Genomic DNA, 12426 nt, shown 5'->3' on the forward strand with positions numbered 1-12426 from the left:
TTATAGAAACAAAACAAAGGGGAGATCTAAATATTTTGGATAGTTGGATCTGGCATATATGCCATAACCTATCTCATCACTCGGTAGAAGTAGAACGTTTTAGATTATTTTATGATGGGCTGAGTTTTGGCCAGAGCTATTTATGCCCTACTATGGGCTAGGGCTGCTAAGCTGCTATGGTAGAGTGTGGCCCATCTTATCTTAAACATGTCCTAATGGAAGAACCATATTAAAGTTGAACTGATGTTAGGGCAAACCGGCTAGAAGATTAACGATATTATGACTAAAATGCAAGGTTTTTAAAACCAACCCGAACAATGAGCCGATCAGGGGTCTGGTTCCCGGGTTGAATGGTCCGACCATCCGAACTAAATGGATGATCCATTTTGACAAAAAAAAAACAGTGAAAACCATTGAACGGTTTGAATGGTTCAACTGCCCGAGTCAGTGGTTTGTTGACCAAATCAACATTTTTGACAAAAATCCGATTTTGGGGAAAACCGGAACTGGTCACCTGACCGGTTCCCGGTTTTTCCAGGCTGACCGTCCGGTCCGGTCCAGTTTTGAAAACCATGCTAAAATGTAGGACTAAGCTAGGGCTTTCAATGGATTAATTTGGTAAGGGAATCCAAATTCATCTGGAGACCTGGACAATTCACTCAACTCTTCACCTAACTCTTTAAATAAAGAAAAAAACTTTGTTTAGACTTGGAAATTTTCTTAAAGTCACCAACTCAGCACAATAGTAAAGCATACATATTAAAACTTAAAAAGAAATAGCAATACGTGGTTGACATTCTTTTTTTTTTTTTTTTTGATCACTTTGATATGAAGCATACTCATTGAACCTTCTAGGCATATGCCTCTGGGTTTGCCAAAAGGTAGCCATCAAACTCCTTCATGGTCCCTATGACCCCTTCCTTAACCTTGGCAACATCTTCATCAGAAAGCAAGTTGTCGTTGATGGATTCATACTCGATGTTCACTCGGGATACGCAGCCTCCGTCGCTAGTAGGATGGAGGGCAATCTCAGAAGTGTAAGACTTCACTTTGAGACCAACAAGACCTCCTTCAATGACAGAGGATTTGAATACATGATTGGCGTGGTCTATCACATCTACGCGATCCTTGAGATACTCAAAATCCTTCACAACTGCAACCAACACATATAAACACACACACTCGATGATCAGAAGTTTACTTGGTTCATTTAATTGTTGCTTTACGTGTAGAGATAATTAAGATCTAGTTATACATTGTTGATTATATTTGAACCCAGATCAAGATTACAAGATATATCCATGATGATCGATTAATAAACTTTAATACAACAGTTAAATTAGATCAAAACAGCACTAAATTTGACTAGCTAGACTTCATCAAATTCAAGTGGAGTAAATTATTATATAACAAACCGTCGGTAAAGTGGAAATGCTTGACAGTGCCGACGCCACCATCTCCTTCAAGGAGCTCGATGCTTTTGATGTGGCCAGGAACAACTTTGGGCATGAGGTTGTGTGCATCGCAAATGCTTGCCTTCCATAGCCTCTCCACAGAGACCTTGGAAGCGTACTCCTCGGTGATACTGCCTTTAACCATTTTCTGCCGCGAGCGATGGGGAAGAATAAATCAAAATAGCTTGGAGCTTGGTTGTGATGGAAGTTGGACTTAACTTCTTTACACTGAGTGATGGAGTGCATACTCGATCTATTTATAGACTTAGTTTTGAGTGGGTTGTTGAGTGAAATACATATATAGCTGTTCATAGACGACTTGACTTACTGAACAATGGCAGGCAGCAGGCTAGGTAGGTGAGCATTGCTTTGTCAGCAGCAGCTCCTTATCCGCTTAAAGACTCGTTCTTTTAACTACTCCATATATATTTATATTAGTTAATTATTTAAAAATTAATTATGTTATTATATGATTTGGAATGGTTGGACTAGTTCTACCTAGATATATTATATACGACTGTCGGCATCCATTTTAGAACTTCCAACTCTACAAGGATGACCCAGCCCAACCTCTTGTCTTGTGGAATGAGGTGATCAGCCTAGCTTTTCCTGGGATGAACTCAATTCATTGTTTGTTTCAGGCATCTAAGCTAGCTGGTGAGGATTATAATGAATGATGGCAACTATAGTTGGGGCCTGGGGGTTAACAGTAACACCCTTTTGTTGTCAATGTCCAAGTAACTGTAAGAAGTGTAAAGTAGAGATAATAGGTCAATATGTTCAATTAGATAAATAAATTAACAAACACAATAATAACAGTAACACCCTTTTATTGTCAATGTGCAAATAAATGTAACAAGTGTAAAGTAGAGATAATAGATCAGTATGTTCAATTAGATAAATTAATTAACAAACACAATAATAAGTTAATAACAAAAGACACCAAAGATTTATTAATGCCCCATTCGCTTTTTGGTAAGTCATTTTTCCAAATAAATGTACTTACTTGGGTAAGTGTTTTCCAGGAAAGACTTATCCGGGTAAATGCATTTATCCATATTCTTTTATTTCCTATGTAAATAAGGCAATGACCATCTTAGCCATAAAAATTTTATTATCAAAAGGGGTATTTTTGTCTCATCCAAATATTGACAACTTTTCCCTAAATGGGAAAGTTAATTTACCCACCTAGGAGATGAGTATCACTTACGCTGGTAAGTGATACACAGAAAAATAAACTTTCATTGGTCCCACATAAATCTGAAAAATGAACATGTGTTTCTTGGTTAATGAGAATCAAAATCCTATTGACCAACTTCCCCCTCTCAAAATCCAAAAAAAAAAAAAGAAAAAAAAGAACGTGTCCCCTAAGTGAAAAACACCAAAATGAGAGGGTAAAACTGCAGTTTAAATTCTTCCACTATCAATGATAATAATGGATTATAATAGTCTCTATAGCAACAACTAGATATTTATATAAAAAGATACATGCTCTCCTGGGTTACACCATCAGCTTCACTGACAAGCGAGTTGCAAGAGGAAAAATGATGAAATTTCACCATATGTGTAGAACTGTTCTTGTTTGATGTTCACACACAAATCCAAGGAATTTAAAGAAAAGCACCTCTTACAGAAGGAGCTAGGTCTTGTCTTATTCTACCTCCATAATCCCTTCTTTTCTTCACTTTTTCGCCACTGTAGCCTCAAAGAGAAAAGCCTCAAAGAGAAAAACCTCTTCTATTTCTCCTTTTTGTTTCTCTTTCCTTAACTCACTCAGAATCATACACATTGGGCAAGGGAACGCCCAATGTGATACTTGTTTCTCTTTCCTTAAACCCCACTCTTAGATATATAGTTGCATTTGTGATACGTTTTGTGCTACCCATATTTGGAACCTTAGGCATGATTGTGAGATCCACTTGAGCAAATCTTGTTCTAGGGTTGAGGGACTAATCATAGTTCAAAAAGAGAGGTGAGAATTTTCTTTTTTATCCAGCTTAATTGCCATTTAAGTTTCTCTACTCTGTCCATTTCTATTATATCGAATCTTTTTTAGTTTTGTAACCCTTGAAAAAGTAAAAATCCAACTAGGCTGAGGTTCTATAGCGATTCAATTGAGGAACATATTTCAGCCCGACATATGGGATTTATTCTAAAAATCTGTTGCTTTAAACAGCTTTGTTTTTATTTTTTAATATTATTATTACTATTTTTTTTGCTTCAAGGGGCTACACAAAGCCCATGAGTTAGAGATCCTACCAACTGAGCCACCGTCAGTTGGCAAATCAACGTACAGTAGATGGTGATGGTGTATAAAGACCTGATTGGTGGATTAGAAAAAGTAGCTTATCCGAAGGGTCCCCTTGGTAGATTGTTTGCATCGGCCACCTTGTCTACCCACATGAGAGAAGCTGGATTAACTCATGTAGATAGATCATAGATGTAGGGAATCCTCCAATGGGGGTTGTCTGTATGCTATACCCATATGCCCCCAACCCTGGAGAAGGCAGGATTCAGAGACTTTTTTTTATGTTGAAAAAAGCCCTTAGACAGATTTATTGCATTAAATCATCCGAGAGTACAGGCTAGATAGAGTTAGGAGATAAAGACCAAGCGGTGGTTCCATTTACATTACAAGCAAAAAGAGCAATAGCATGGGCCACCCTATTCCTGTGCCTGCGTACAATACGGGATAAAATAACTTTCTGAAAAGCTTGCAAAAGACTGTTGCAATCGGGCTAATAGTATGAATTTACCAGGGGATCTTAAGGTGATTATCCAACAAGACATTAGTAATCTTTTGAGCATCATCTCTTTTAGGGGGTGTTCCTTTTTTAGATTTTGAGAGGGGGGGAAGTTGGTCATTAGGATTTTGGTTCCCATTGATCAAGAATCCCATGTTCATTTTTCAGATTTGTGTGGAGATCAGACAAAGTTTATTCCTAGGTATCACTTATCCAGTAAAGTGATACCTAGGGGTGCCAATTGAACTGGATTTGGTCCAATCCAATCAAGTCCAATGCAAGTCCATTATAAATGGACCAGGACCAATCCAATCCAATGAATATTTTGTACCAATTTGGACTGGTCCAATTTAATGCATGGACCGTCCAATCTGTTCAAATTTGTTTTGATTTTAGATTTGTTTCAACCCAAACCCGATCCTTTGACACCTATATTCTTATCTTATATCAATGAACCATATATTGTCTTAGTCCAACCCAATCCAATATAAATTTATTATGGACGGACCAGGTCCAATCCAATCTAAGAAATATTTGGAATGGATTGATCCAATCTAATATATCTTGTTGGTCTGTCCAATCTGTCCAAATTGATTTTGGATTGGATGGGGTCCAATCCAAAACCGGTCCATTGACACCCTTAGTGATACCCATCTCCTATGTGGGTAAATAACTTTCCTACCTATGAGGAAGTTGCAAACACTTGAATGGGACAAAAATGCTCCTTTTAATAATAAATTTTTAAGATTAAAATGATCATTAACTTATTTACCTAAGAACTAAAAGAACATGAGTAAATGCACTTACCCGGGTAAGTGCATTTACCTGGGTAAATAACTTACCGAAAAGCGAATGGGGCCTTGATGGAAATTAAAGAAACTCTAATCCTATAAGTCATTCGAATGCCCACAAACAAAGTTGGCATCGCACCATCCACGTTAAACTTGGAAAGCCAACCTCTCCTTTCACAAGCTTGTAGAGCAACCATGAAAAAATCTATGACTCAAGCAATGCCAATATATACAATAGCTTCAACAATGCTACCAAGGAAACCCATTTCAGAAATTGGGAAGATACAGAAATGTTTGGAAAAGGTAACTCAAGAAGCAAAACCTTCCATACAATTGGTCAGAAGAAGATATGTAGGCAATAAAAAGATGGGGGGGGGGTTGGGATTCTGGAAATTAACCAAGCAGATATGTAGATTGCTAAATGGCTCTAAAAGGCTATGGCTCAAGTGGTCATAGAAAAATATCTACAACAGGCTTCATCTTTTGTTAGTAGCCAAAACAAAGCCATTCCTCTTGGTGGAGACAGATATTTGTCTATAGCAAAAAGAATGAAATGTGATTCATTTGGCAAATAAAGGATGGAGTTATGATACCCTTATGTAATATAATATAATATATGGGGCCAACGTCGAAGTAAAGTGGACAAATACTATCCCTGCCCAAATCCCGATCAATGGTCAAAAACTCACCTCAACTCAATCGGACATCTATTGCCAATGTATTAATCAAAGCCAAAAGGTGGGTAGGGTGCAAAGCTGAAGCTCATCGTCAACCATCTAATGCAGAATGGCAAGCTATTATTACAGGATTACGTGAAACTAGGAGGAGAGGGCACATTCATTTTCCAAATTTTGAGATAGGGAAATAAACTAGGCCAATGAGATTTTGTTTCTCATTAACCGAGATATCCATATTCTTTTTTTTAGTTTTATGTGGGGTTCACATAAAAGTAATTGTCTTATTTACTTAAGAAATCAAAGAATATGGGTAAATGCACTTACCCGAGTAAGTAACTTCCTAAAAAATGATCCTAGATAGAGCAATGGATGGAGAATTCTTTACTTGCAACAAACAAACAAAGGATCCTAGATAGAGCAGTATGCAATAGAGAGCTATACAATCCAAATTGGGCTGACGGCTATGGGAGGTTACTTGTCCTTTATTCCTAGTCTGTTATCTCATATGCTTTTATCTAGCACTAGTATGTGTATATGTGCTATGCACATAACAAATTTAGTGATGGTGGTGCTACTATATATCTATATATAACATGCTTTCAAAAATTTCTATAATTATTTTATATTTCTATCTATATTTTTTTTATTTGTCACACATATTATGGTTCATTAATATAGAGATATGCCCAAATGTTGTCTACATAACTTATATAGTTTTTGTATATTTTTGTGTTTATCTTTTTAAAATTTTATTATTTAATTATAACTTCATAAGTTGACACATTTGACATGGAATGTTGAATTTTGTATTTTATTTATATCATCAATAAAAATTTAAAAGCAATTTTTGTTTATCATGTTTAATTTTTTTATTATGATTAATATAAAATATTAGAGATGTGTCTTTCTATCTTTTTTATATTTTTAATTTTTTATTATTTAATTATGAAATCAAGGGTTGACACATTTGACCTAAAAAGGTTGAACTGTTGACCACCCACCACAAAAATTATTTTTATTTTTGAATTGGTTTTAAATTTATATTTTGTTCCAACATCAATGAGAATAATTATAGTTTATCATACTTATATTTCTTTAATATGATTAACATATATAAAACATTAGAGATGTATCTAATTTTTCTATATTTGTTATTTATTTCTATTTAAAATTTTTTATTTAATTATGACATCATGGATTAACCCACTTGACTTGAATGGCTGAATTGCTTACCTGCCACCATGATGGAAAATGGTTCCATTTTTGGGTAAATTAAAAAAAAACATGTATTTTATATCATTAAAAATATGTAGGTCTAATTGATAGAATTTATTTGTTTTAATTTTGTGAAAATAACATCTTAAATATAGAATTCAATAGAAGAATTGAAATTAATACCCTAAGAAGACTTAATGAGAGGGAATTGAATGAGGAGAAATATAGTAGTTCAAGTTACATTTTTTGCCCTCACAATTAGGGAGGGACCAAATTAAAAAATATGGTATTCTAGTGAAGAATAGGATTCAAGGAATGTTAATGGGAGTTAATGATTTAAACATAAGACTTAACGAGAGGGATTTGAATAAGGAGAAAAGTGTTTTTTCAAATTACATTCTATCCTTAAAATTAGACAAGGACCAAATTTAAAAATTAGGGTAATTTAGTTAAGTAAAAGTTACTTTTATGTCTTTTATCAAATAAACACTAAATGAAGATGTAAAATAACAATTTGCCTTTAATTATTGTCAAATTCAAACTTTAGGAAGGGGGCATTTGTTGTCCAATGAAAATTTCAGAAGCTAGGGACGCCTATTTGCACTTTTATAGATAGTATAAATATGAAATGCCATTATATAATTGCTTAACCCAACATTTGTTTCCCTATTTTTAAGATAATTAAGAAGCATAATTGATTTATATGTTGGTAGAAAGATACTCAACAACCCCTCTAGATTGAGACAAGTGTCTCACTGGCCCAAGATCTCATCACTTGATCATCCAACCTAGACCCAGCCAAATAGTTTTCCATTGTCTTGGAAAGAGTTGGAAATATGATCCAATATAACCCAATAAATAGTGGCTTCTCTTTGCATGAAAAATCCTTTTCAAGGAAGCACATATGGATTTTTTTAGAAAATAGTTGTGTATATGTGAATTAAAGTGAAGCACAAAGATAACCATCTTCCTTCAACCTGTGGCTTATCACATAGCATTGGATTTTCTAACATTATGAGGATTAAGCGAGGGCCTATGGCCACTCTTCCATCATTTAATATGATAAATAGGTGTGTTCCAACTTGGCCAAGAAGATGAATATATAAGGATGTGGACAGGAACCTTCAAAAGATACACTAACTCATAATATAGCAAATACAACATGTAAGAGGAGTGCATATGTCTTTTTAGTTAAACCTCAATGGTTTGGATGTAAACATTTTTCAAAGGTTTATGTTGGGAAATGGGGTTATGAAAATTTGGAGAAGAAGCTTTAAGGTGCGTCTAGAGACACTGTCTTTAGAATGTTATTTGCCCCCATTTAGTTTTACTAAATTTGCTATTGGGTTATAGGTAAATTTGTTTTCAAGATACAACAAAGTTTTGGGTGAGAAAATGCAACCAACAAACTTGAAGAATCTCTGAAGAAAACTTTTGTAAGATAGTAAAGATTAGACTGAGAGAGATAAATGTGTTTGACATGAAAAGTGATTGAAAACTTTTGTGTATCAGCTTGATGTATACCTTTTATATAAGTTGTAGAGAATCATCACAAAGGAGAATGTGTTGTTTTGGAAGAGGCTCTTTGTATAGTCACAATTTCAAACTTTGTGACTTTTCAAGGTCAGTTAACAGCTAGAGATCATTAATGTTTGAATAATGTTCCTTGATCATATTCGATCAAGTCATGACTGTTGGATTAACATAAAATGCCAACAATCATGGTTCAGCCTTCAAAACTAAACACACCCTTATGTGTGGTTCAAATCAGATGCGGTTTTCCCCAGTCACTAATTGTGAATCGCAAGTCACAATTTACGATTTTGCTATTCCATAAATGACATAAGTTTTGCTTTGCAATTTTGCCCAATTAACGTGTGTGACTATTAAATTTGCAAAGTCTGCCACCTACGATCTGTGATTCCACGAAGCCATCTATTTGCAATTTGCAATTTCCCAAAATAGTTTTCTACAATTTTATATATCACAAATCTTCTCATCGAACTAAAATTATAATCACTTCACATGAGCAAAGTATGCCTCTAAAGCATTGTACACGTGCATGCGTGCACGCATGTTGAGTGGTAGCAAGTCTTAAAACTCTCATCTCTATAATTTTAAAGTATGTAAACGAGCTCTTACTCAAAATCTCAACTTAAGTTGAATAATTTTCCAATGTGGGATAATGCTTAAAAACATAGGAAATAAGTTAAAACAAGGAATTTTGCTACTAACTTTAAAATTGGTTTTCAAAGTGCAAGTATGCATGTCCTAAATTATGTAATTAATCAATCAAATACCCAATGAATTTAATCTCTAATAATATTAAAGTACAAGAATTTATATATTTTCTTATTAATTACAAAAGTAAATAAATAAATAAATAAATAACCTTTTTTTTCCTTCATGGAACTATATGATGCTAGGTCATCCCTACAAACAACCCGGCATTCTACCAATGACCCACCATCAGAGCTGGCTAGCTGCATAATTAACTATTTATAATGTATAACATTAATGTTAAGTATTCACATATGATTACATTAATACCTATTATTAAATATATTTGATATATATAATGTAATTACCCCTCTGTTTGTATTACGTACATGTAGGATACCGGGTCAGATATTAACCGGATATGCTATTGAGGGTGGCAACGAGCCGAACTCGAGCCTACTAGAGCTCGGTTTGTGAGGCTCGTGAGCCGGTTCGAACATATATATAATTATTAATATATAATAAAAATATTATAATTATTAATTACTACAATTCTTAATTTTTTAAATATCAAATAAAAAATATTTTATATGTAATTTTTTATTTTTATAAAACATTTTTTTCTCAAAATCGAGCTCGAGCTCGAGCTTATAAATTTTTGACTCGAGCCGAGCTCGAGCTCAAGGTTCTGACTCGAACAGAGCTCGGCTCTGCTCGAATCCATCCCTATATGCTATGATAATTTGGATGTCATGGATCTAAATATCATCATCATCATTATCATGGTATATCTTCAATTATAGTGACATGGCATGTACTTGGTGATAGTGCCTTATGGGTGTTAACATGCACTTAACAGGTCCATTACAGATACACAAGGGTTAATCATGAATTCCAAAGGGCTACGATATGATGTTTAAACATTGTACATGTAATATATAAATACCCATTTAGCATTGTACAAGTAATATACATGTGTTACTGGACTGTTATGTCATGGTGTACATTGAAGAAGAAGCTCCCTCTGCGAGGGAAATTTAACAAATGTTTCCAAATTCCTAAAAGGATCTGATTATATTGGACTATCCAACCCTGAAGCTGAAACTGATGAAGAGAAGAGATAGACTGCTTACCGAATTCCAAAATTAAAACAAACAGGTCATTCTGTCTTACTCTCTATCTCTGTCTGTCTGTCTGTCTTTTTATATTAATTTCCTACTTCATAAGGGTTATGATGGTGGGTAACAATGGTAAGATGAGGAGGATGACGAGAAGTATACCAAGATTAATGGCAATGCACGTCCACTTCCTTGAGCTCTTTTGGTACTCCCTTGCAACTGTGAGTTGTTCTGTCCCTCGTCGAACGAATGAGTTGGCATGGGCAACATGGCTCTCGATATCATTGAGCTGCTGCCCCTGGGCTTCCACCAAGGCAGCCATGTCTAGAAACACTTGATGGAGTTCAATCAAGTTCTTCTCGATCTCCTTTACAGCATCATGGCGCTCTTGGATTTCTGAGATGGTGTCAAGGATTTGGCCCCTCCCTTGATCTTGTATGGCTTTTTGTAGGAACGTCTCACTTTCCCCGCTTGATATCAAGTTTTCGATCGTCTCTTCATCTGCCTTCTCGCCGGTGATGGTGAAGTATCTACGCTCCACTGTCTCCTTGTACTCGGCAGTCATCTTTGCTCTGAATCCCTGGAAATCATCCATCATATCTTTCAGCTTCTTCCCAAGCCCAGCAACCACAGACGTCCGTGTTCGATCGGCGGAGGACCCAGGTCCACACCCTGGAACACTCCTATTAGCAACATTGGAGCGTTCAAGTGCTTCTAGCTTCCCCTTGATAACCTTTACCTGTTTCAAAACCTGTTCCACGTCTTTATCCATCCGGGATCGGAGGTCCTTCATGGTCTTGGCGTTGTGGACAGTCTTGCTTTCTTCGTTGGATTCCTGTAACCTCTTGTACAGCTTCTCCACATTCCTCATATCTTCTTTGACATTCTCCACATCTTCAAAGAATTTATCCAGATTGACGCCCTCCCCGCTTGCATCTCCGCCAGCCTCCATGTCGTCGAACTGGTTCTCTTGTTTCAGGTCCGTGTACTTCTTAAACGAACTAGAGAATAGGTCGTTCATCTTGACTACCTTTTTGTTTTTACCCGGCCCCTGCCTTCTTTCTTTCTTCAATTCAATAATTCAATTTCTCTATTCTCTGTAGACTGCATGTAATAATCTTCGGTTCTGATCGATGTTGGTGCAATTAATGAGGCGAGCTGAGAACGTTAACCCAGTTCAGCTGGGAAATGAAAAACTATATATTCTAAATGTGTTTGATGATCTGATCCTTCTTCGCTTTGGTTTGGTTTCTAAGGGGTTGAAGGTCTCATCCTCCTCGTCGTCATCTCTTGTTTGAGGAGGAGGATGACGGGAAGCTAGAGAAATTAGACAAAAGCAAAAGATTTCATCAAGGAAGGAATGCCTATGTAAAAACAGATTCTCTTCTTCATGTTTTCTTTGGGGGAGTTGGACTCACGAGAGGTTGGTGGTCAATAGGAGATTAGGACCAATCAAACAAACTAACCTGAATTGAAACCAGAGAATTTAGAAATTTAAATGACTCGTCATGGATTGCCACGTGGCATTTCTTTCTTTATCAGCTAATCGAAAAAGAAACAATATTCCCATTATTAGGATTGACTTGGTCCTAATGAGCTGGTTAAATTCCACGTGGCATTTCTTTCTTCATCAGCTAATCTCCTAATGCGGTTGCAGGCATCCATAGACCGACCATAATAATCTTATCACTTATGCATGGTTTATTTGAACAAATTGATATTTGAACATCAATCAATACTTGATCCAATCTCTATTCTCACCAGCCCACAATCTCGAAGTTGAGAAGTTGTTGCCAATCCGGAAGTCTCTGATGGGTACAGCTTAAGATGAACGTCGACGGAGCTGTTAGTGGAGACTGATCAGTTCAGCCGGAGTAGGTATCGTGGCCCGTTACCATAGAGTAAACCATATTTATTCTCGAGCCATACATACAACGACTGCAAATTTTGGCAAGCCTACCCTTTCATCTCGATCACTCGTGTTCGACGGACAGCAAATCAAGTTGCTTATATTTTGGATCGATTTACTACATCTTCCTCAAGAATCTATACTTGGCTTGTTTGCCCAAAACTCATTGTAAGTGTTGGAGCAACGGAAGTGTGGTGGTAAAAATGGAAGGAAGAACAAAAAAAATCTCTAGAAGATAAAATTAATATAGAATGAAGATAAGAGAGAAGAAGATGTGAAAAGCAAACTTAAGTTTCTG

The 12426-nt window shown here is 35.9% G+C and overlaps 2 protein-coding genes across 2 annotated transcripts; both read right to left on the reverse strand.

Moving 5' to 3' along the window:
- Window positions 1-678: 678 nt before the first annotated feature.
- LOC148844435 (pathogenesis-related protein 1-like) lies at window positions 679-1707 on the reverse strand. Its single transcript, XM_088958884.1, has 2 exons — window positions 1416-1707; window positions 679-1153 (listed from the first exon to the last, which is right to left on the reverse strand). Exons 1-2 carry the CDS (start codon window positions 1597-1599, stop codon window positions 852-854), a joined length of 486 nt encoding a protein of 161 aa, XP_088815010.1. The 5' UTR covers window positions 1600-1707; the 3' UTR covers window positions 679-851.
- Window positions 1708-10011: 8304 nt separating this feature from the next.
- Window positions 10012-11681, reverse strand: LOC148844436 (syntaxin-124-like). Its single transcript, XM_088956528.1, has one exon. It carries the CDS (start codon window positions 11238-11240, stop codon window positions 10317-10319), a length of 924 nt encoding a protein of 307 aa, XP_088812654.1. The 5' UTR covers window positions 11241-11681; the 3' UTR covers window positions 10012-10316.
- Window positions 11682-12426: the final 745 nt, after the last annotated feature.

The sequence above is a fragment of the Nelumbo lutea genome, chromosome 8 (genome assembly GCF_056320005.1).
Source record: "Nelumbo lutea isolate HS-2025 chromosome 8, American lotus-T2T, whole genome shotgun sequence".
Classification (NCBI taxonomy): Eukaryota; Viridiplantae; Streptophyta; class Magnoliopsida; order Proteales; family Nelumbonaceae; genus Nelumbo; species Nelumbo lutea.

What these genes read in the sequence shown, in the direction of transcription:
- LOC148844435 (XM_088958884.1), bottom strand. Translation starts at nt 1,599, where the DNA reads ATGGTTAAAGGCAGTATCACCGAGGAGTACGCTTCCAAGGTCTCTGTG. An exon ending in GCATTTCCACTTTACCGACG is followed by an intron (nt 1,154 to 1,415) that starts GTTTGTTATATA and finishes TGTTGGTTGCAG; the next exon opens with TTGTGAAGGATTTTGAGTAT.
- LOC148844436 (XM_088956528.1), bottom strand. Translation starts at nt 11,240, where the DNA reads ATGAACGACCTATTCTCTAGTTCGTTTAAGAAGTACACGGACCTGAAA.